The 24,999-nt window shown below is 43.0% G+C and overlaps 1 protein-coding gene across 1 annotated transcript in view; it reads left to right on the forward strand.

The window, feature by feature from the left end:
- The window catches only part of MEGF11 (multiple EGF like domains 11), a 478,493-nt gene that overhangs the window by 230,252 nt on the left and 223,242 nt on the right, over positions 1–24,999 (forward strand). Inside the window, exons 3-5 of the mRNA XM_070953314.1 lie at positions 317–563; positions 7,470–7,590; positions 23,750–23,886. Of these exons, the coding sequence (XP_070809415.1) occupies positions 317–563; positions 7,470–7,590; positions 23,750–23,886 (505 nt within the window). The remainder of the gene's footprint in view (positions 1–316; positions 564–7,469; positions 7,591–23,749; positions 23,887–24,999) is intronic.

The raw sequence follows: 24,999 nt of genomic DNA on the forward strand, positions 1-24,999 counted from the left end.
CCGGTAGAAAAAATTCTGACTGGCCCCGCCCCCATCTATTCTCTGCCTCCCAAGTCCCAGCTGATCAGGAGGAAATGGGGATTTTGCAGTAACCTTCCCCTGGAGTGGGGAGGGAATGGAGATTTTACAGTATCCTTCCCCTGTCACGCCCACCAAGCCACGCCCACAGAACTGGTAGTAAAAAATTTTGAAACCCACCACTGACTCATATATGCTAAAGAAAAATGTATAAATATTTTTTTAAAAAAGGCAATATGGTGTTATGCTTGACAGTTCTCCTAAAAGGATCTTCCTGTTGTTGTTGTTGTTGTTCCAGGTTGTGATCAGGACCACTGGGGCCCTCACTGTAGTAACCCTTGCCAGTGCCGGAATGGAGCTCTGTGCAACCCCATCACTGGCGCCTGCGTGTGTGCCCCAGGATACAAAGGATGGCGCTGCGAGGACTTGTGCGAGCCGGGAACTTACGGGAAAGCTTGCCTGCTCAAGTGCCAGTGTCATAATGGGGCGACCTGTGACCACAACACAGGAGAATGTCATTGTGCACCTGGCTACACGGGAGTTTTGTAAGTCAAGGGGCTGTGTGGGCTTTACGTTCAGGGGATGTAATAGCCAGTTTTGTGCAGAGGTGAAGGTCTCGGGTTAACCAGAAACCAGAAAATTGTGAGTTCAGGTCCTGCTGTAGGCATGAAGCCAACTGGGCCAGTCATTTTCTCTCAGCCCTAATAGAAATAGAAATAGCACTTAAGACTTATATGCCACTTCACAGTGCTTTACAGCCCTCTCTAAGCAGTTTACAGAGTCAGCATTTTGCCCCCAACAATCTGAATCCTCATTTTACTCACATCGGAAGGAGGGAAGGCTGAGTCAACCTTGAGCCTGGTGAGATTTGAACTGCCAAATTGCAGGCAGCCGGCAGGCAGCAGAAGTAGCCTGCAGTACTGCATTCTAACCACTGTGCCACTGTGGCTCTTTAAAGAAGAAGACAAGGGCAAACCATGATTAGAAATGAGTTTAGAAATTGCCTAGAAATGCCAAGAAAATTGCAGGGACTTGTCCCAGCTACGTTAGTTGCCAGGAGTCAAACCTGATCCAAACGCACAAAATAATACTCAGGACAGCTTATCCTTACCTCTAACATCATTGAACAACAGCATCTGCCTATCTGCATGATCTATGGCACGCGTGCTAGATGTGGCATGCAGAGCCCTCTCTGTGGGCACATGCGCTATAGGCAGCTGCTCTTCTGGTTTCCAGCATGCGCATATGCGCTGGCCAGGTGGTTTTCACGAGCACTGGAAACCTGAAGATCAGCAGGCCAGCGCACATGCACACACCGGAAACCCAAACACAAGATGGCTGGTGTGTGGCTCACACGCATGCATGTACATGTTCTGGTTTCGGTACTCAATGCCAAAAAAATTGCCATCACTGGCCTATCCCATGTCCTTAAGAAGAACTTGATAGGTGGACAAAAATTGCAAATCTAGTCTGAACATCTGGCTGACTGTGCAACAACTCATAATAGCAGTTACTTAGAGTTCAGGATGCAGTGGCTCAGTGGCTAAGACGCTGAGCTTGTCGATTGAAAGGTCGGCAGTTCAGCGGTTCGAATCCCTAGTGCCGCCTAACGGGGTGAGCTCCTGTGACTTGTCCCAGCTTCTGCCAACCTAGCAGTTCGAAAGCATGTCAAAAAATGCAAGTAGAAAAATAGGAACCACCTTTGGTGGGAAGGGAACAGTGTTCCGTGCGCCTTTGGCGTTGAGTCATGCCGGCCACATGACCACAGAGACGTCTTCGGACAGCGCTGGCTCTTCGGCTTTGAAACAGAGATGAGCACTGCCCCCTAGAGTCAGGAACGACTAGCACATATGTGCGAGGGGAACCTTTGCTTTTACCTAGAATTCAGGGGGAGGTCTGTTAATGACCTGGTTGTTCCCAATGTACCACTTCCCATCGTTGAAGTGGTACATTGGGTATACCAATGTGTATATAATCTGTATCATTACGTTCAGTGATACAGATTAACAGAGTTGGAAGGGACCTTGTAGGTCATCTAGTCCAACCTCCCGCCCAAGCAGGAGACCCTACACCATTTTTGATAGATGGCAGTCCAGTTTCTTCTTGAAAATGGTTTGAAATTTTGAGAGATCAGAATTCCGATGCTGAAAGATTTCAACAACCTCATTCATAAGAGCCTGCAAGATTTCACTGCTCCTGTCCCAAAGTTCAGAGGAATATAGTTGGTCCTCAGCTTACGACCATAGCACAGGTAGTCCTCGACTTACAACAGTTCATTTAGTGATCATTCAAAGTTACAAGGGCATTGAAAAAAAGAGACTTACGATCATTTTTCACACTTACGACCGTTGCAGCAGCCCCATGGTCACGTGACTTACCTTATGCGACTTTCTGACGAGCAAAGTCAATGGAGAAGCCAGATTCACTTAACAACCATGTTCCTAATTTAACAACCGCAGTGATTCACTTAACAACGGTGGCAAGAAAAGCCGTAAAATGGGGCAAAGCTCACTTAACAAATTTCTCACTTTGCAACATAAATTCTGGGCTCAATTGTGGTCATAATTCGAGGGCTACCTATAGGTCAATTTCCATGCAACAGAAGGGCAGGCAGCGCCAAGGGCTACTGAAGCCCCCATTTCTCTCTCAGATCAACGGAACCCCAGAATTAAATTTAAAAAACCCCATTAGCTAAATCTTACAAGATCTGAAATTTGAGAGCACGGCTGGTTCTTGCCTGAGAGTATGGTTCCTATACAGAGGTGGGTTTCACCAGGTTCTGACCAATTCTGGAGAACCAGTAGCAGAAATTTTGAGTTCCATATTTTTCAGAGTATAAGACGCACCTTTTTCCCAAAAAAAAGAGGGTGAAAATCTGGGTGCGTCTTATACTCAGAATGTAGCCCCGCCCAGCCTTGCAAACAGAGAGTTCAGAGGCTGAAAGAAGCTTCAGAAAGAAAGCCTCTGAAAGGCTTTTATCTAAAATCGTATAGCAAGCAACAAAGGAAGAATCAGTATAGGTTCTAACCAAACTATGCTAATAAATCTGGAGAATGACACCATAACCAACAGATCGGAAGAGGTTAATCTACATACCAATACCAAAGAAAGGAGATTGAACAGAGTACAGATAGTCCTTCAGAAAAAAAGCCTCTAAAAAAAGCTTCAGAAAAGTCTTTTTTTTCTGAAGCTCTGTTTCGGAGGCTTTCAGAGGCAGAAAAAAAAGTTTTTTCTGAAATGGAGTTTCAGAAGTTTCAGAGGCAGAAAAAAAAGCAAAAAAGAAGCAAGGCACAGAGCTCACAACCAACGAATCTGTTGCTAAAATTCACCTCTGGAAACAACTGATTGGGGGTATTCCACCCGCCAATCAGCTTTTTTCTTATTTTCCTCCCCAAAAACTAAGGTGCGTCTTATACTCCGAAAAATATGGTAGTTTGGAGAACTGGTAAATGCCACCTCTGACTGGCCGCATCCCCATCTATTCTCTACCTCCCATCTGATCAGTAGGAAATGGGGCTTTTGCAGTAACCTTCCCCTGCCACGCCCACCAAGCCACGCCCACCAAGCCATGCCCACAGAACCAGTAGTAAAAAAATTTGAATCCCACCACTGTTTCTATCCATGCGTGTTTGTGGAGCACGGGGCAGAAGTGACATCACACACGTCACAACAAGCATTGTAATGCCACAGTGACTTCCCAACAGACCCCCATGCTTATAGGTCTTAATAGACCTATCATTCCCTGTGAATTGATCTGGCAGTAGAAAGCATTTATTTTTGTCCCTTCAAAACTGCCTCCCTGAGACACTGGCTATTGATTTTGTTTTCCTCGTAAATTTTTATAAATGTTGTTGTTTATTGTGAACATTAGGGATCTAGGACAGATTAGAAATTCATAAAACATCAGCTTCCGCGTGTGTGCTTGTGTCTGTGCGCGCCAACTCCTTCACGAGTCCATCCATCTCGATTTTCAATATGTCTGTTTGAATTGATCCTGCCTGACTTCTCCAAGTTTTATTTAGTTTCCCAACCTTGGACTTAGATGTGAGGTTTTCTCGAGGGGTTCGCAGACCGCAGTAAATCCCCTCTGTTTGTGGTCTGCTCTTAGGGACAGATTTAAAATTTCGGGTCTGTTTTTGTTAATGTTTAAAGGTAAAGGTTCCCCTCGCACGTATGTGCTAGTCGTTCCCGACTCTAGGGGGCGGTGCTCATCTCCGTTTCAAAGCCGAAGAGCCAGCGCTGTCCGAAGACGTCTCCGTGGTCATGTGGCCGGCATGACTCAACGCCAAAGGCGCACGGAACGCTGTTCCCTTCCCACCAAAGGTGGTCCCTATTTTTCTACTTGCATTTTCTATGTGCTTTCGAACTGCTAGGTTGGCAGAAGTTAATGTTAATATTTAAAAACATGGAAATCCACCAGCTTAGATTCAGAAATAGACACGGGTTGCAGTTACCCCATAGCAGGGGTGTCAAACTGGATTTCTTGAAGGGCTGGATCAGCATTGTAGTTGTCCTCCGCAGGCCAGCCGAGGAGACGGGATGGATGCCCTCCTGCAGCACCCTGCCGGCCAAAACAGGGCCCAGGGGGCTGTGGGCAGTCCGTGCGTGCCCTGTTTTCACTAGCAGAGGCACCGCAGGCCAGTTGTCAGGTTTCGATGTCATCTCAAATAAATTGCACTCCCAAACAATTAATGTTTGCTGAAATATTCCATTTATTGAGTACGACAGATCTGGCCCTGACTTCGTCGTAGCCGATACTAACCCTCTGACCCCCAAACCCTTCCCTTTCCGTTCCCCAATTCTCATCTTCTCATTGGCCGTCTTCCAAGTCAGTCTCCCCAGCTTCTGACCTCACCCCACAGGAATGTTTCCCCTCCCATCCCATCTCCTAGGGGATATTATCTACAGAGAAAATAAGTAGGTGAAAAGTCAAGCCTCATCTTTTTATGGCAGCATCAGAATGCTGACACCAGTCCTTTGCTATTTCCAGGCCAGGCCTGCAGGCCGGATTTAAGCACCGGATCTGGCCCCTGGGCCTTGAGTTTGAGACCCCTGCCCCGTAACATTCAAGGTTACAATGGCCCCTGAACGAAGTGACTTCTGACCATTTTTCACACGGTTGTAACCTCCCTGCGGTCAGGTAATCAAAATTCAGACGCATGGCAACTATTCACATTTATGACAGTTACATTATCCCAGGATCATGTGATCGCCTTTTGGTGATCTTCGGAGAAGCAAAGTCGATGGAGAAGCCAGATTCACGTTAACAGCCGTGTGACTAACTTAACCACTGCAATGATTCACTTAACAAATGTGGCAAGCAACATCGTAAAACGGGGCAAAACTCAATAACTGTCTGGCTGAGCAATGGAAATTTTGGACTCCATTGTGGTCGTAATTCAAGGCTTTTATAAAATAACAGAGGGATCTCTTTTCTTTGTTCAAATTTTTGAAAAGTTGTTTCAATCAACCCATGGAACAGAAGTTGCCTTTGGAAGTTGTGGGAGCTTCATCCCTCGAAGCTTTCAAGAAGAGACCGGACTGCCATCTGTCAGAAATGGTGTAGGGTCTCCTGCTTGGGCGGGGGATTGGACTAGATGACCTACAAGGTCCCTTCCAACTCTGTTAATCTGTTAAGTACTCGGCATGGCTAGTCTAGTGAAGAGAAGGACCAGGGGAGACAGGGATAGCATCTTCCGGTATTTGAGGGGCTGCCACAGAGAGGAAGGGATCAAGCTATTTTCCAAAGCATCTGACAAGGAATAATGGATGGAAACTGATCAAGGAAAGATTCAAGCTGGAAATAAGGAGGAATTTTCTGACAGTGAGAGCAATCAACCAATGGAACAGAAGTTGCCTTCGGAAGTTGTGGGAGCTTCATCACTGGAGGCTTTCAAGAAGAGATTGGATTGCCATCTGTCAGAAACAGTGTAGGGTCTCCTGCTTGGGCACGGGGTTGGACTAGATGACCTACAAGGTCCCTTCCAACTCAGTTAGTCTGTTAAAATATTAAAACAAAATTAAAAAACACAAATAGAAGGAATAATTATTAAAAAGCTTAAAATATTAACACAAAATTAAAAAAAAAACCAATATGTTAAATCTGATTTATAAGGAATCTGCCAAATGATTTGAAATGTTTTCCTTCTGGTTTTTGGGAATGTTGTGGATTCTTTCAATTGGAGGAGAAAGTTATGCACTCACCTTTAAAACTGACCCTGGCCAGAACTGGTTCTTCTGCGGACCTCCTGGGTGAAGAATTTGCATGTCTGGCTCATCATGATTCAGTGGAATTTGTGTTAACCCGAACTCACATCCCACACATAAAGATATTTGTATTCATACTATATCTGGTAGGCTATACAGGTAGTCCTTAACTTACGATTGCAATTGAGCCCAAAATTTCTGTTGTTAAGGGAATCACTGCATTTGTTAAGTGAGTAACCCGGTCGTTAAGTGAATCTGGCCTCCCCATTGACTTTGTTGTCAGAAGGTTGCAAAAGGGGATCACATGACCCCTGAACACCTGCAACCGTCATAAGTATGAGCCAAGCATCTGAATTCTGATCACGTGACCAGGGGGAATGCTGCAATGGTCATAAGGTTGACCTCAAGGTTGTCTCAGCCTTCCATCCTTTCGAGGTAGGTAAAATGAGGACCCGGTTTGTGGGGGCAATAAGCTGACTTTGTATAAAAAAAGAACACCGCTTTGGGGGGGGGGGGGCGAAAGCCCTACTAAGCAGGTATATACAAAAGTATGAAGGCTATTGCTTAACGCATTGTAAGCCACCCTGAGTCTCCGGAGAAGGGCGGCATATAAATCGAACCAATAAATAAATAAATAAATAAATAAATAAATAAATAAATAAATAAATAAATAAGTGTGAACAACACTTGTTTGTTGTTCATTGTTATGAACAATGGTCATAAGTCATTGACCATTTTTTTTAAGGTGCCATTGTAACTTGGAATGGTCACTAAATGAAGTGTTGTAAGTCGAGGACTTACTACTACCTGTATCTCACATACCTTGCTGGTCGAGGACCGTAATAAAGTTTCATTCATTCATTCATTCATTCACATACCTTTGAAAGCCACAGCTGGGATTTGGGAGGCTTCAACTTGTGACTGTCCATTTTCTGAAACAGGGAAATCTTTTTAAAAAAAAAAAAAAAAATAGTCCTTCCGTGAGCCGGAGTTTCTTTGGGAATAAAGATCTGTTAACGTAAACAAAAGGTTTTGAAAGAAAACCTGTCTCTTTCTGAGCGATAAATATTGGCTACCTACATTTTGCCCTCAACACTGTCGATGGGATCCGGCTGCATGATGGATGATTTGTGTATATACCGTGGAGCAATGGTGCTGTAACTTACAAAATTGCTTTGTGTCTCTTTCTATTCCGTCTGGGTTGCTGGCTGCCCTTCTCCTTTCCTCGCAACCAACCCGAGCAGCTGCGAAGAGCCGTGTCCTCCGGGCAGCCACGGAGTCCAGTGCGAACAGCGATGCCCCTGCCAGAATGGAGGAACCTGTCACCACATCACGGGAGAATGCACCTGTCCCCCAGGATGGATGGTGGGTAACATTGGAGCACCCCTACAACCGAGACGAGAGAAGAATTGGAGCTCAGTCAGGGGTCCTTGGCGCTCTCTGAGATGGTGGCTTTTTGCAGAGGTTCCATTCGCAAACTAGGTGACATCAGTAGCACTGATGATGTTACCGAGTAGGGTAAGGAAATGTCTGCAAGAAACTACCAAGCTCAGAGAGCACCGTGGACCCCACGACTACAAAATCACGAGCCTTATAATGTTTTTCTGAGAATGGAATGGAATGGAATGGAATGGAATGGAATGGAATAGAATAGAATAGAATAGAATAGAATAGAATAGAATAGAATAGAATAGAATAGAATAGAATAGAATAGAATAGAATTACAAAATGAATAGAAAAGAATAGAATAGAATAGAATAGAATAGAATAGAATAGAATAGAATAGAATAGAATAGAATTACAAAATGAATAGAAAAGAATAGAATAGAATAGAATAGAATAGAATAGAATAGAATAGAATAGAATAGAATAGAATAGAATTACAAAATGAATAGGATAGGATAGGATAGGATAGGATAGGATAGGATAGGATAGGATAGGATAGGATAGGATAGGATAGGATAGGAGCTGGAAGGGACCTTGGAGGTCTTCTAGTCCAGCCCCCTGCTCAAGCTGGCTGGAGAATTCTGGGAGTTGAAGTCCACAAGTCTTAAAGCTGCCAAGTTTGAAGACCTCTGCCCTATACCATACCATGCCAGACAAATGGCTGTCCAGTCTAGTCTTAAAAACTTCCAATGATGGAGCATCCAGAATTCCAGGAGGCGATTCGCCTATTTATAAGAATCTCACCAAACTAACTGCACTCTTTTGGGAACAACAAGATTAGGATTTCACGAATGGTGAGGGGAGGTCTCCCAACTCTACCTTCCCCCCCCTACACACACACACAAACTAACTAGAGCAGGGGTCAGCAACCTGCGGCTCTGGAGCCGCATGTGGCTCTTTCATCCCTCTGCTGCGGCTCCTTGTCGCTGGTCGGCTCCACAATTGATAGGGCTTTCAGTTAGGACAGGTAGGGGAAAAAGGATGCCGTGCTAGGAAGAGACTCTATGGTGGGGGAACCGGACTTCCGGTCAGCAGAGGAAAAAGGATGCTGTGCTAGGAGGAGACTCTATGGTGGGGGAACTGGACTTCCGGTCGGCTCCAGAATTAAACGGGGGGCTTCCAGTTAGGACCAATGTGGCTCTTTGAGTGTTTAAGCTTGCCGACTCCTGAACTAAAGACTCCAGCACATCCTAGGATTTATTTTTCTTTTCTTTCCTCCCGGGTGTAGTTTCCCCATTTCCTTGACTCATCTTCATCTAGTTTATTCGTTCCCCTTTTCTCTTTCTGCCTTCCCCTCCGCATTTTTTTTAAATCTGTTTTTGCTGCAAAGAGAAAAAGAGTTTCTACAAGTGAGGGAAAAAAGACCACGCCAAGGGGAAAATCCATTAGTTTTATAAATTGAGCTCTTTATTTTATAGGCAATTAATTTTAATTAGTAGTTATTAGTCCAATTAAAATACATTTATTTTATTTTTTTTTTTGTCTTGGCCCTGCCTGTTTTATTTTAACCTGGCTTCTGGCAGGTTTACTTATGTGCATAGATATATTCAAATACATGTACAAACCTGTCAAGATACCCATTTATCGGGATGGTGGGTCAGAAGGCATCTCTACGAAATCTGGTTTAAATTTTGAGACTGTAGTCTATTGGGATAAACAGGGTCTCTAGGCTGGATTCAAATATTGAGCTAGACTGAAGGGTGATCTATTGAATGAATATAACAATTGTGAGTTGTAAACCATATTTTAACGTACTCCCTGGACTCTCACTGTACTGCCACAAACAGCTAGGTATCTATGGTAACCATTTAGTTACCTGTGCATTTTTTTAAAAAAAAAATGCTTCTGTTTTTTTTTTCCCCAAAGGGAGAAAACTGCCAAATGCCAGCCTGTTGCATTATATTTATTTCTAAAATATTTGTGGGCTTTGCACAAATCCACAGATTGAGGTGGCTTTAATAAATACTGATTACGCCTTCTGTTTTTTTTTATACCGTGTCTATACTGCCTTGACCTCAAAACTCAAGGCAGAGAAAATATGCCTCTCGTCCTCCACCCTCTTAATCTCACGTGGGGTGGAGGCCTAAAGCAGAACAAGAGAGGTCTTGGTGTTTGAGAAGAGGCCAAAATGCTGACATTTCAAACTAATTAACTAAATTAAAGTAAGATAACTAACTAACTGACATTTCCGTTCTAAAGCAGAGATGCTAAAATCCAGGATTAAAATGTTGGCCCTTTACTTCTGTAGATGGTTCTTCATTCCAGGTCAGAGTTCTGGGAAGACATTGTAAGGTCCCAAAATATACTTGAGTTACCAGAATGCCAAAGAGAGACTCAAGACAAGGTTTGCAAAAAGAAGCAAATTTTATTTATGGCCAAAAATAAAAATACTGAGTGGGACTATATCCAGAACATACAGATACAATGCATGCAAGGAGATAGCCACCCCTTGGGGAAGATATGGCATCCTTTTTATACCCTCAGAGGCATCAGCTTAGTACCCAATTCTGGCCTCCTACTTTAGGTTTGTATATTCCTTGTTGCCCTGCAAAGGAATAGAAGCCTCCCAATTAGTGTTATCTCTTCCTTGAGCATTCCTTTGTTCCCCCAATTGCTCATTTGGCCCCCTGGTTCTGCAAGGAACGAGTTTATACAGATCAAAGGTGTAAGTTAGGGCTGAAGTGTAAATTTTCCCTCCAATGATGTCTGCAGTTCCAACTGAGATACGTATCATGCTCTTAGATGGCACAAGATTGATATGGGTTCAGATCAAATGGCAGGAACATATGTTTGACAAATACCAGATACATTACAGAGGCCTAATAACAGAATAGGTTTGTTACAGGAGATATAAATATAAAGGCATAATATATGTGATACAAATACAAAGGCATATTTGTGTTACAGGAACCTAATGATCACAGAATAACAAGTTTCTACTAATTCTAGTATACCAGTATATCATATTCTAGTATTATTTATTATATCCTTATTACTTTTTCTCTTCAACATCTCCATGCATGTTCAATGTCAGACTTTTCTTCTTCTTCTTCTTCTTCTTCTTCTTCTTCTTCTTCTTCTTCTTCTTCTTCTTCTTCTTCTTCTTCTTCTTCTTCTTCTTCTTCTTCTCCTCCTCCTCCTCCTCCTCCTCCTCCTCCTCCTCCTCCTCCTCCTCCTCCTCCTCCTCCTCCTCCTCCTCCTCCTCCTCCTCCTCCTCCTCCTCTCTTGTCTTGGGGAAAAGGGGCTTTGAGACTGGTTCATTCTGGACTCAGGCCAAGGCCTAGCCAAGGTTCATGTCCATTGCATGACTGTGTGGAAATCATATCTGGAAAAGGATTTACTTTTGGATTTAGGTAGAGGCATCCAGAAGGATCCCTCTGGATATCTTCCAAAATGAAGTCCATTTTTCAAAACCGAAAAATGGCAGTAACAGAATAACAGAGTTGCAAGGGACCTTGGAGGTCTTCTAATTTTACCCCCTCCTCAAACAGGAGACCCTATATCATTCCAGACAAATAGTTATCCAGTCTCTTCTTAAAAATTTCCAGTGTTGGAGCATTCACAACTTCTGGAGGCAAATTGTTCCACTTATTAATTGTTCTAAGTGTCAGGAAATTTCTCCTTAGTTCTAGGTTGCTTCTCTCCTTGATTAGTTCCCATCCATTGCTTCTTGTCCTGCCCTCAGGTGCTTTGGAGAAGAGCTTGACTCCCTCTTCTTTGTGGCAGCCCCTGAGATATTGGAACATGCTATCATGTCTCCCCTGGTCCTTCTTTTCATCAAACTAAACATACTCAATTCCAGCAACCGTTCTCCATTGTTTTAGCCTCCAGTCCCCTAACTCAATCTCATCAGAATTGGTGCACAGAGGATAAAGCATCTGATGTCCAAATCTCTGTTTGAAATCCCACAACATCTTACAAATCAGTTCAGCAGAATCAAACTTGGAGAGGCCAACGAGTCAAGAAGTATGAGCAAGCCATCAAAACTGGTTGATGTGATCTGCACAGGGGATATTTATGAGAAAGATATGCTAATCCTGCTTGTGTTCCTACATGAATCTCAGAGGGAGCCTGTTTGTCATTGTGGACAGGTCAAATCTGAGACTGAGAAGGAAATCTGAGTTAAAACTGAGACTCAGTTGTGAACCTCACTGGGCAGTCCAGACCCCAAACCTGTTGCTTGACTTAATTCAAAAAAATGTGAAACACGGGAAGGCTACAGGGTACAGAGTAGTCCCTGACTTAGAAATAGAATAGAATGAGCTGGAAGAGATTTTGGAGGTCTTCTAGTCCAACCCCCATTACAAGAGTTCATTTAGTGACCATTTGAAGTTGTTACAACAGCACTGAGAAAAATGACTTATGACTGATTTATGCCTGTTGCAGCATCCCTATGGACACATGACCAAAATTAAAATGCTTAGCAACTGACTCATATTTATGACAGTTGCAGTGTCCCAAGGTCACATGATCAGCTTTTGCAATTTCTGACAAGGAAAATCAATGGGAAAGCCTGATTCACTTAAACAATCGTGTTTATTTATTTATTGGTTCAATTTATATGCCGCCCTTCTCCAGGGCAGCTTACAATGCGTTAAGCAATAGCCTTCATACTTTTATATATACCTGCTTAGTAGGGCTTTCGGGCCCCCCTAAGCGGTGTTCTTTTTTATACAAAGTCAGCTTATTGCCCCCACAAACCGGGTCCTCATTTTACCTACCTCGGAAGGATGGAAGGCTGAGTCAACCTTGAGCCTGGTGAGATTTGAACTTGCAGTAATTGCCAGAAAGTTAGTGTTCCTAACTTAACAGCTACAGTGATTCACTTAACAGCTATAGAAGAAAGGTCGTAAAATGGGGCAAAATTCACTTAACAAATATTTCACTTAGCAACAGAAATGTTGGGCTCAATGACCGTCATAAGCCAAGGACTCTCTGTATCTATCCTTCCTTAAACTCGCTGGAGAAAATGCAGAATTTATGTAAAGTAACAAAACTTGGAGGTATAAATCCTTCCATTCCCCACCATCCTGTCAGAGCTGAAGAAGCTTCTTGGATGAGAAGTGAAACATCTTCAAAGAAAAACCAGAAAGTCCAGTTGCCTCTTGCAAAAATCACCTTTGGGACAACCAGGACCTGGATGTCTGAGAAGCTCTATAGACTTTTTAGCTATACAATTTGGGATGAACAACCTTCGAATGGTGTGGGAGGAGGAATGGATTTCCAGGGGAAAAAATGCAAAATGCAGACTACAGGAACCATTTGCACTACTCAGGTGACCCTGAGGACACAGATAAACCTACAAGTGTTTCAGGGGTGGGTTCTAATGTTTTTTACTACTGGTTCTGTGGGCGTGGCTTATTTTGTGGGTGTGGCTTGATGGTCATGTGACAATTCTTTAGGATTTAGCAGAGGTACTGGTCTACCAGGCTTTTAACTGCTTGCAGAGCTGTACCAGTCTACCCATTTGTTTTTGGAGGCACCGGTCTACTCATTCGTTTTTGGATGCACCAGTCTACTCATTTGTTTTTGGAGGCATCGGTCTACCCATTTGTTTTTGGAGGCACCAGTCTACTCATTCGTTTTTGGAGGCATTGGTCTACCCATTTGTTTTTGGAGGCACCAGTCTACTCATTCGTTTTTGGAGGCACCAGTCTACTCATTCGTTTTTGGAGGCATCGGTCTACCCATTTGTTTTTGGAGGCACCAGTCTACTCATTCGTTTTTGGAGGCACCAGTCTACTCATTTGTTTTTGGAGGCATCGGTCTACCTATTTGTTTTTGGAGGCACCAGTCTACTCATTCGTTTTTGGAGGCATCGGTCTACCCATTTGTTTTTGGAGGCACCGGTCTACTCATTCGTTTTTGGAGGCATCAGTCTACTCATTCGTTTTTGGAGGCATCGGTCTACCTATTTGTTTTTGGAGGCATCAGTCTACTCATTCGTTTTTGGAGGCATCGGTCTACTCATTCGTTTTTGGAGGCATCGGTCTACCTATTTGTTATTCGAGCGCTCTGGTCTACCACCACACTGCCTTTTAACACTGATCAGCTGTAGGGCAGCCCTTTGAAGCCCCACGGCAAGAGTTTAAACAGTTTTTTTTCCTTCTAGCCGATCAGCTGGGACTCGGGAGGCAGCAATAGATTGGGGGTCGGGCCAAATAAAAGATAAGAATAACGCGGGGTGTGTGTGTGTGGAGGTGGGCGGGAGGGCCCAGCTCCCGAATAAAGAGAACCGGTTTGGTGACGTCATACCGTCACCGCTACCGGCTCGGCTGAATCGGGCCGAACCGGGAGGAACCCACCATTGAAGTGCTTCAACAACCTCTAAAAGGATGCAAATGACCAGCTGTTTGCAAGGAATATAAATCCTTCCATTCCACACCATCCAGCTAGAGCCGAAGAACCTTCTTAGACGATAAGAGAAATATCTTCAAAGAAAAAACAAGAAAGTCCAGTTGCCTCCTGAAAAAGCACCTTTGGGACAAAACTTGGAAGTGCCCTTTTTTAACTAAAGGGAAAATATAAAATGCTCCCCCTTGGACAGAGATTTAAGCATACAGTGTTTGTCGTGCATATCGTCTCACCGATTGCCAGAAGCATTTTTCTGCTGTTAAGAAGTGGCTGAGGGTTCTTTCCAAACAACGCATTTATTCCTCACCTTTCATTCTACGTGTCAAGAAGAAAAGCTGACTCCCTCCTTTTATTTTATTTTTTTAAAAGAAAAGCATCTAAATCTGTATCAATAACGTGATAATTAACTCCTTCTGGGTTTGCCAAAGGCTTCGTTCAGTTCTGCGATGCCCCCTGGCATTATTCCACCATTTGACAATTAGACCCTTGGCGAATGCTGCTGTTGGAAATGAGAAAGAAAAGCAAAAATCAGAGGCTTGCGAGAGGCTTTATCTGCTTATCCCTGGGAAGACCACAAAAATGATGCGGAAGCTATGAATTAGGGGAGGAAATGGAGGAACGGTTGGTCTTGTCAGACATCAGTCAGATGGGCCTAGGAGGCTTAGAGCTAGGACATAGAACCCATAGGCCTGGAAGGGACCTTGAAGGTCTTCTAGTCCAAGGGTCTTCAACCTTGGCAACTTTAAGACTTGTGGACTTCAACTCCCAGAATTCGTCAGCCAGCTTTGGGAGTTGAAGTCCTCAAGTCTTAAAGTCTTCTGGAAGTTGAAGTCCACAAGTCTTAAACTCTTCATTGGAGTTGAAGTCCACAAGTCTTAAAGTCTTCATTGGAGTTGAAGTCCACAAGTCTTAAAGTCTTCATTGGAGTTGAAGTCCACAAGTCTTAAAGTCTTCTTTGGAGTTGAAGTCCACAAGTCTTAAAGTCTTCTTTGGAGTTGAAGTCCACAAGTCTTAAAGTTTTGTGGGAGTTGAAGTTCACAAGCCTTAAAGTCTTCTAGGAGTTGAAGTCCACAAGTCTTAAAGTCTTCTTTGGAGTTGAAGTCCACAAGTCTTAAAGTTTTCTTTGGAGTTGAAGTCCACAAGTCTTAACGTCTTCTGGGAGTTGAAGTTCACAAGTCTTAAAGTCTTCTGGGAGTTGAAGTCCACAAGTCTTAAAGTCTTCTTTGGAGTTGAAGTCCACAAGTCTTAAAGTTTTATGGGAGTTGAAGTTCACAAGCCTTAAAGTCTTCTAGGAGTTGAAGTCCACAAGTCTTAAAGTCTTCATTGGAGTTGAAGTCCACAAGTCTTAAAGTTTTCTTTGGAGTTGAAGTCCACAAGTCTTAATGTCTTCTGGGAGTTGAAGTTCACAAGTCTTAAAGTCTTCTGGGAGTTGAAGTCCACAAGTCTTAAAGTCTTCTTTGGAGTTGAAGTCCACAAGTCTTAAAGTCTTCTGGGAGTTGAAATCCACAAGTCTTAAAGTCCACAAGTCTTAAAGTCTTAAAGTTGCCGAGGTTGGAGACCCCTGTTCTAGTCCAACCCCTTCCAGACAAGTCTCCAGTAATGGAGCACCCACCACTTCTGAAGGCAAGGTGTTTCACTGGTTAATTATTTTCATTACTAGGAAATTTCTCCTTAGTTCTAGGTTGTTTTTTTTCTTAATTAATTTCCATCCATTGCTAAGGGATCTTAGAGGTCTTCCAGCCCAACCCACTGCTCAAGCAGGAGACCCTATACCAGGGGTATCAAACTCGATTTCATTGAGGGCCACATCAGGGTTGTGTTTGACCTTGGGGAGGGGCCAGGGGCGTGGCCAGCTCGACGTCACTTGTATCGGGGGTGCCTATGATGGCCCGAGTGCTCGGCCAGCAAAAACGGGCTCCCAAGCTCTGTTTTTGGCTGTGACGCCTCCTGCAACCCTCTGCCAGCGAAAATGGACCTCGGGAGGGACACCCGCGACCGTCCTGAGCTCCGTTTTTGCTGGCAGAGGCCGGTCCTTTCCTTTTTCCAGAGTGGCCCCGCAGGTCAGATCTAAGCACCCCGTGCGCCAGATCTGGCCCCTAGGCCTTGAGTTTGACACCCCTGCCCTATACCATTCTGGTCTCTTCTTGAAAAATTCCAGTGATGGAGCACTCACATCTTCTGGAGGCAAGTTGTTCCACTGGTTAATTTTTCTCACTGACCAAAAACTTCTCCTTAGTTCTAGATTGGTTCTCTCTTTGATTAGTTTCCATTCATTGCTTCTTGCCTTGCCTTCTGCTGCTTTAGAGAATAGGTTGACCCCCCCTTTCTCTGTGGCAGCCCCTCAAATATTGGAACACCATTATCAAGTCACCCCAGTCCTTCTTTTCAGTAGACTAGACATACGCAATTCCTGCAGCCGTTCTTCGTAACAGAGGTGGGTTTCAACAGGTTCTGACCAGTTCTGGAGAACCGGTAGTGGAAATTTTGAGTAGTTCAGAGAGCCGGTAGTAAAAATTCTGACTGGCCCCGCCCCCATCTATTCTCTGCCTCCCAAGTCCCAGCTGATCGGGAGGAAATGGGGATTTTGCACTAACCTTCCTCTGGAGTGGGGTGGGAATGGAGATTTTACAGTATCCTTCCCTTGCCATGCCCACCAAGCCACACCCACCAAGCCACACCCACAGAACCGGTAGTAAAAAAATTTGAAACCCACCACTGCTTCCTATGTTTTATCCTCCAGCCAGGGCCAGGGCCAGTCAGAATTTTTAGTACCAGTTCTCCGAACTACTCAAAATTTCCACTACCAGTTCTCCAGAACTGGTCAGAACCTGCTGAAACCCACCTCTGCCTCCAGACCCCTAATCATCTTTGTTGCTCTTCTCTGCACTCTTTTTTAACATTGTGGTGACCAAAACTGGATGCAAGTAAATCAAGCAGGTTTTCTTTTTTTACTCTTCACGATCTTCCTTGGTGAGAAGTAATAAAAATATTATGCAATCTTATTAACTGCAGTGAATACATTATTGTTTTGCAGAAGTGTCATAACCCACACTGCTTGGGGAAGTGCATCACCCGGAGAGCATCCAAAACAGCTCAATGCAATAAGTAAACAAAACTAAAAAGCTGAATACAGAAGCCAGCATGAATGGAATTGCTCGAGCCTCCGGCCTATTTCTAGTGGCACGACCCGAACGTTGGTGCCAAGCTGATGTGCGATACATCTGTGGCACAACACTGTTATTTGCACTAGTTGTACTTCACACCGAAACAGAGACTACAACATAACCTGCAGGCTTGAATCAATACAACATAATTGCTTCAGGGTTAAAGATACCCTGCAGAAAATAGGAAAACCAAAATTAATAAGGTAACTGCAAAAATTCTCTTCTGCCAACAAGCCCTGGCAAGCCATAAGTATTTCACCTACATCGATAGAGAGTAGATCCTTCGAAGGATGCCGGGAAGTTTCTTATAAATCATATTTGAGGTTCTTTTTTCCCCTGGGACAAAGCCGAAGTTTGGAGTGTCTGCTTGGGGAAGGAGTTGAATTTCTAAGTAAAAGTACTGTGCTTACAAATACTGAGATTGTGAGTTTAAGAGAGCCTCTCTGGGGCTTTCATAAAAAAAAAAAGAAAAAGAGAAAAGAGAAAACTTCAGCACAGCTATAACACAAGTGAAACCTTTTCTTCTTTTACTGGATTTTGAAAGTCTTGGAATTTGGCTTCTGGCTGCAGCCAACTGGAATGTACAAGCAGGAAAGACCTGGAGACTGGGAGTTTGTGCTCCCCAGAATATCGATCTTGGACTTCAGAGATTTTGCTTTCTTGTTTAGGGTCTTTTGAGGAGAAAGATGCGATATACAATTTCATAGCTTAAAATAAACTTTATAGCAATAGAACTTAGACCTATATACCGCTTCATAGCGCTTCACAGCCCTCTCTAAGCGGTTTACAGAGTCAACCTGTTGCCACCGACAATCTGGGTCCTCGTTTTACCGACCTCGGAAGGATGGAAGTCTGAGCCAATCTTGAGCCTGTCAGGATCAAACTCTTGACAGTGGGCAGAGTTAGCCTGCAATACTGCATTTTCACCACTGCATCCCCACGGCTCAATGGTTTATTTGAAGAAACATTCCTGCAAGTCAAACATAACTTTATGTTATTAATCAACATCAGGTTCATTTTTATTTTACTTGGGAGCCAAAATTATAGATGTCTTATGATTATTATTTATTATTTATTTAAATTTTTATATCGCCCTTCTCCCGAAGGACTCAGGGCGGTGCACAGCCAAAACTAAAACACATATATACAAAAAATTTAAAAACAATTTTAAAATATATTAAATAATTTGGCCCCAGTCTTATTAAAAACTAAAACAACCATTATGATGATCTTAGAGAACATCCAAAATACAATAATTTAAGGCTGGTCATTTATACCTCAAATAAAAACTTTGGATTAATTTGGGGATTCATTTCATTAATTTCCTAGTGGCGTTTGGTATTCTCAGGAGTCTTCTCCAATACCAAAGTTTAAAAGCATCAATAATATTTCTCTCCTGCTTCTTCAAAGTCCACCTAATGGACTGGGTTTTTAAAATTCTGATTTATTTCTCCCTACCACCTAGAGGCTAAAACATACAAAGAATGGTTGCAGGGATTGGGTACATCTAGTCTAATGAAAAGAAGGATTAGGGGTGACTTGATAGCAGTCTTCCAGTATTTGAGGGGCTGCCACAAAGAAGAGGGGGTCAAACTATTCTCCAAAGCACCCGAAGGCAGGACAAGAAGCAATGGATGATGGAAACTAATCAAGGGGAAACCCAACCTGGAATTAAGGAGAAATTTTCTGGAATGGCTTGCCTCCGGAAGTTGTGAGTGGAGGTTTTCAAGATGAGACCGGAGAGCAATTTGTCTGGAATGGTATAGGCAGTGTTTCTCAACCTTGGTAGCTTAAAGATGGGTGGACTTCAACTCCCAGAATCCCCCAGCCAGCAGCGCTGGCTGGGGGATTCTGGGAGTTGAAGTCCACCCATCTTCAAGCTTCCAAGGTTGAGAAACACTGGTATAGAGTCTCCTGCTTGAGTGGAGAGTTGGACTAGAAGACCTTCAAGGTCCCTTCCAACTATGTTATTCTGTATCTGTGCCTAAACATTCCCCTGAGGGATGAACTTTGGAATGTGGCTTTCTCAATATTTAAGAAAATTTGTATGGCCACCCACTCCTCTCAGTGAGTTACAAAAATAGGAATCTTGTCTTCTTTGAAACAGAATGACGAAGTGTGTTTATTAGCAGGTTAAATAAAGGGCTTGCATTTCTGGACATGAGCAAATTAATCCAAAATGAGCTTCTGTACTGCAGGTCACCATCGCAAAATCCAGATGCTTGTGAGATGAGCAGCGGTGTCTCTAAGATGGGCCACCATCTTAGGACCAAGGGAAGATTTTGGTGTCCCGCATAGTGTAGTTTAACAATAAAAGCCACATTCTCTTGTTGACAACTGACTTTCTGAAGGATCTTGAAGAATAAGATCTAGTCATTGATCGGGTTCAGGCAACAGACTTAACTTGGTTATTTAATAATCCATTTTCTCGACTTGTAGGGTTACATCGACGGTTGAGTATTGAATGAAGCTAATCCATGTTCTGGATTCATGCTGTACATTGATGCATAAATTAGAAGGTCTGAGTTTGCATTCTACACTAAATCAGGAGTCTTCAACATTGGCAACTTAAAAACCTGTGGATTTCGACTCCCAGAATTCCCCAGTCAGCATAGGTAGCTGGGGAATTCTGGGAGTTGAAGTTCACAAGTGTTAAAAGTTACCAAGGTTGGCTACCCTGCACTAAATCATAGAAAAACTAAATTAGGTTAATATATGTTGCATGCTATGATGTCCTTAACTGTCCTGATTAAACATATTAAATAACTCCAAATTTCTGGAATTTTTTTCACTTTTATCAGCCCAGAGATTAGTCAATATGTCCTTTCTCTTCTTTTCTAAGCTCATTTGTCTAAGGGAAGAAACAGGATGGAGAAATGAGGTGACATGGCTTATTGCCATTCAATCTATTGCAATAAAGCTACAAATAGGCAAATTGTTTTATAGGCTTTTATAGGTTTTATATTTCCGGCAGCAGAAGAGTGAGAGCTAAGTCAAAATCATTCAGTAATACGAGCTTTCTCTGAAGTGGTCATGAGGGATTTCTCCCGAGCTACCACTTTCTCTGAGAAGTGTGTTTGCTGTTGTTTAATATTCAGGAAATAAAGTACCTGGAACATTTGAAGATATAATCAGGTGGATTAAAAAAAATACCTGCTTAGGTGCAAAATCTCTGATCCTGGGGATACGAACTTGGAAGAAATGCCAGTATGATTTGCTTAACACAGGAACAAATAATTGTCTATAGAAGTAGTCCTCACTTACCAGCGGGCAACTCTATTGCTAAGCAATGTGGTCCTAAAGTAAAGTATCATATGACCACATTGAAATATGATGCTTGTTTTGTTGCAGTCATTAAGCAAATGCCACACAGGGAAGTTTAATGTGACAGGACCGTGATTTGAGACTTCTTGCTGGCTTCCCCAGTGACTTTTCTTGTTGGAAGTCAGTTGTGCAGGTTGTCCATAGGATGCTGTTGTAGCCCGCCAGCGGCCTGCGCGGATCGTGGCTGATCCCGACGAGGAGGAGGCTGGTGTGGTGTCGCGCCAGCAGCCTGCGCAGCTGGTGCTCGCGTTGGACAGCGAGGAGGTTGAAGAGGATGTGGTGCCAGAGGCAGAGACTCAGCCAGGGCCTTCAGAACCTCCAGAGGCTCCTTCAAGTGGAGAGAGCGAAGTGGAGGAGCCTCTTCTCAATGCTTGAGCACACAGGGCTGCCAAAAGGCAGGAGTGGCTACTCAGGAGGAGGAGGTCTCCTCGAGAGTAAGGCTTGAGGATAATTGGCCACTCCCTTAGCCTATTTAAGTCACACCCGGTTAGTAAGTTTCTTGCTAGAAACAACTTGTAATTATCATCAGAGCATTTTTGGAAAAGTCTTATCGTATCTTGCTTTCTGGGCTGGTTGCCAACCTTTGCCGGACTTTGGTTTATTCTTGCTACTTAATAAACTTGATAAGGACCGTTGGTGTGTGTCAATATCCTTGGGAATCCGGAGCTGGAGCAGAACAGATGCTATGACTGTCATAAATGTGCAACAGTGGCAGCAAGGATGCTCTATGCACAAAAATGGGAAGATACTTTTATTCCCACCATGGATGACTGGCTGGAAAATTATTAGCAGAGATGGCTAAATTGACTGCTAATTGACTGATTAAAGAAAAGAACACAACTAACTTTGTTTTTACTTGGTAACTGCTTCTGGACTTTGTGCTTGAAGTGAAAAAAAATTAAAAGTTTGATTTTGGGTATTGCTGACTAGATAGATTTGTTGTTATAGGAATGGTTCGTATATATTATTAAGTGAAAGCAAAATTTGTGGCTGTAGGTTATTATCTTATTCTACTGCACTAAAAAGAGCCAAAAATCAATGTTTTTCTTTCTTTTTCCCCTTTTCGGCTATATTTTTTTTCCTCTTTCCTTTTTCCTCCACTACTTTCCCACTATTTTCATTTTTCTTTGTATATTTTGATAAACTAAGAAAATTTGGAACTTGGGGAAAAAATTAAATAAAATGTAAAAAGTAACAAAAAATAATAAATAGGCAACAATTGTCAAGTTTCCAAACCACCAGATTGTGACTGTAAGGATGCTGTCAAGCTACAAGTTTGAGAATCAGTTGTAAATCTCCTTTTATCAATGCCATTGTAACTGCCAATTGTCACTAAACAAGCAGTTTAATAGAGTTGGAAGGGACTTTGGAGATCTTCTAGTCCAACCCCCTGGTCAAGAGCAGGTGTCCAGTCTTTTCTTAAAAACCTCCAGTGATGGAGGTTCTGGAAGCAAGCTGTTCCACTGATTAATTGTTAATTGTTCTGACTATCAAGAAATTTCTACTTAGTTCTAGGTTGCTTCTCTCTTTGATGGTAAGGGAGGATTATTTGTCTGGAATTTTATGTTTGAAATCTTGCAAATTACCCATTCTCAAACCGGAGTTGACAATCTTCCATGAGGTTTTAGGTACTTTCAGGCAGGACTGCTAAAGCCCATGAAATGTGACATTCACATGATGTATCTATTTATCACAGTTCTATCACTCAGTCTATCACTGCTCTCAGCTAGTAGATAGATAGGTAGAATCTGATATTTTAAAACCCAACTAAGGAAAAAGAAAAAGAAGAGAAAGAAATAGCAGTTTACAAGCTGTGCGAAACGTAACAGGGATTTCTGAAGCTATGTTAGATCAGTACTATCAATAAAATAAACTTAATGTTTCTGGAGATCAATTCAGTGATCAATATTTGGCAAAGGTAACCCATATTGTAAGAACCATTAATCAGAACAGACAGTTAATAAAAATTTCTATCAAATTTAAGAAGGTCCATTCTTTTAAAAACCAAACAGGTAAGAAGATGTTTTAAAGTTTTATGTTTGCAGAAATCCAAATTTCTGATGTGATACAACTCCATTGCAGAATGACTATCCATAAATGGTTTCTGGGGTAAATTAAATTCTATATCAGATTTGTTTTTAAATATGAAAATATTTTTGACATTGATGGACACTCTCACAGATATACTGCCATTCATCTGAAGAATATGTTGTTAATGATACTTAGCAGAGAAACAGCAGGTCGGAAAGGAAAGACAATATCTTTCATATATTTAGTACATCGTGTTTCAGAATTGTTGAACTTTATGAGATTGCTAACATACACACACACACAATACCTACACACACACTCACACTCATTGTTCTATTCTCCATCCACTTACTCAGGAATCTTTGTTTTGATCCTGAATTGAATCTTAATAACAACTTTAACAAATGTTCTACCCTTTGTATTCTAAGTTTGTCAAATTTGGTCCAAATTCCACCTTTTTAAATTCCTTTTGGAACAAGACTTTTATTTGAAGATATTGAAAACAACTTGGCATTTGGTTCTTGAGGTTGCAGAAGGTACAGAATAAGAAAGGGACCTTGGAGATCTTCTATTCCAACCCTCTACTCAGGCTGGAGACCCAATACCCGTGATGGGGAACCTATGGTACACGTGCCAGAAGTGGCACACAGAGCCATCTCTCCGGGCACACGAGCCGTCTCCCGTTGCTCTTTCAGTTTCCAGCGCGCCGGTCAGCTGATCTTCACATGCACGCCAGCACCGGAAACCGGAAGGGAAGCTGTCTGGGGCACATGCACATGCCGGGAAGATGACCTTCCAGTTTCCAGCATGCGCATGGGTACCGGCTACCTGGGCTTCTGGTTTCTGGTGCGCATGCATGCATGAAGACCAGTTGGCCATGTGCACAACATAAACTAGAAGATGATCTTCCCGGTGAGCTCATATGCACTGGGCGGCTGCCCTTCCGGTCTCTCGTGTGCACATGTGCACCAGCCAGCTGGTCTTTGCGCATGCATGCACACCAGAAACCAGAAGATCAGGTGGCTGGCATGCATGCGTGCTTCCGAAACCGGAAGATCATCTTCCCTGTGCACACGTGCCAAGAAGGTTTGCCAACACTGCCCTATACCATTCCAGACAAATGATATTCCAGTCTCTTGAAACCTCCAGTATTAATCTGATAATACCTTTGTCTCTCTCTCTCTCTTTCTCTTTCTCGTTCTTAGGGTTCTGTGTGCGCGCAGCCTTGCCCATCAGGGACCTATGGGGTTAACTGCAGCCAAGAATGCCCCTGCCACAATGGAGGACAATGCGACCACGTGACAGGGGTCTGCCTGTGTACTGCAGGGTATATGGGAGACAGGTAGGCCTTGGAGTCAGATAAGGGGAACCCATTTTTCCATTCTTAACCCCCCCCCCCCCAAATCTGCTAATGTTTTATGTGATACTTACAGCCTTTCTGTACACCAAGAAAAATCGTCTTGCATGCACAATCCTTCTGGGATGCTAACTACTTTCAGATGCTGGGATGAGACCAGTGGTGAAATCTAAAATTTGTTACTACCGGTTCTGTGGGCGTAGCTTGGTGGGGGGGTAATGTAACTGGGTGGGCATGGCCAATTTTTTTTTACTTTTAAAACCATTTTTTCTACAACCTCTTCATCAAAGGCAACTCAGCTTGGATCATCAGAGGCATTTAAAAGAAAAAAAGCCTCTGCCGATCAGGCAACTCAGCTGGGATCATCAGAGGCTTTTTTTTTTACTTTTAAAAGCATTTTTTCAGCCAAAGAGGTTGTAGAAAAAATGCTTTTAAAAATTAAAAAAAAAAAGCCTCTGATGATTGTGCGGCTCAGCTGGGCATGGGGGGGGGCAGGGATTTTTGCTACCAGTTCTCCGAACCACCAACCTCCATCACTACCGGATCGGGTGATCAGGTCCGAACCGGGAGCATTTCACCCCTGGATGAGACTGAACGGCTGAATGGCCTGCCATATGAAGATCAGCTTGGGCTTCATAGATCAACATCTCAGGGAGATGTTTTAACAGTTTTCAAACAGGCAATTTCAATCAGTCCATCAGAATAGAGCCGGAAGGGACCTTGGAGGTCTTCTAGTACAGAGTCCGTGACAATTTGCCACGGTTAACTCGCTACAGCCAACTTGCCACGGCCACCAACTTGCTGCAGGACATTTATTTATTTAGCATATGGCTGGTCACACAATATTAAAACACTTCATTTTTACAGGTTAAAAACAATTAAAACAATTAGAAAAAGAGCAGTAAGAATGCCTAAGAGGAAAACAGAAATAACATTTCAGAGTTTAATGTTGAGTTTGGAGATCCAGTCAGTAGCTGTCGTTGTTACGCAGAGGAAGTCCCTAAAATCTCCTGGATACCTTCTGTTAGGGCATTCCCTCACTATATGTTGGATAGTCTGTCGAGGGGCCCCGCAATTGCATTGTGCTGAAGGTGTCTT

This window comes from Pituophis catenifer, unplaced genomic scaffold (genome assembly GCF_029215685.1).
Source record: "Pituophis catenifer annectens isolate HBS135680 unplaced genomic scaffold, rPitCat1.0.hap2 SCAF_14, whole genome shotgun sequence".
Taxonomy (NCBI): domain Eukaryota; kingdom Metazoa; phylum Chordata; class Lepidosauria; order Squamata; family Colubridae; genus Pituophis; species Pituophis catenifer.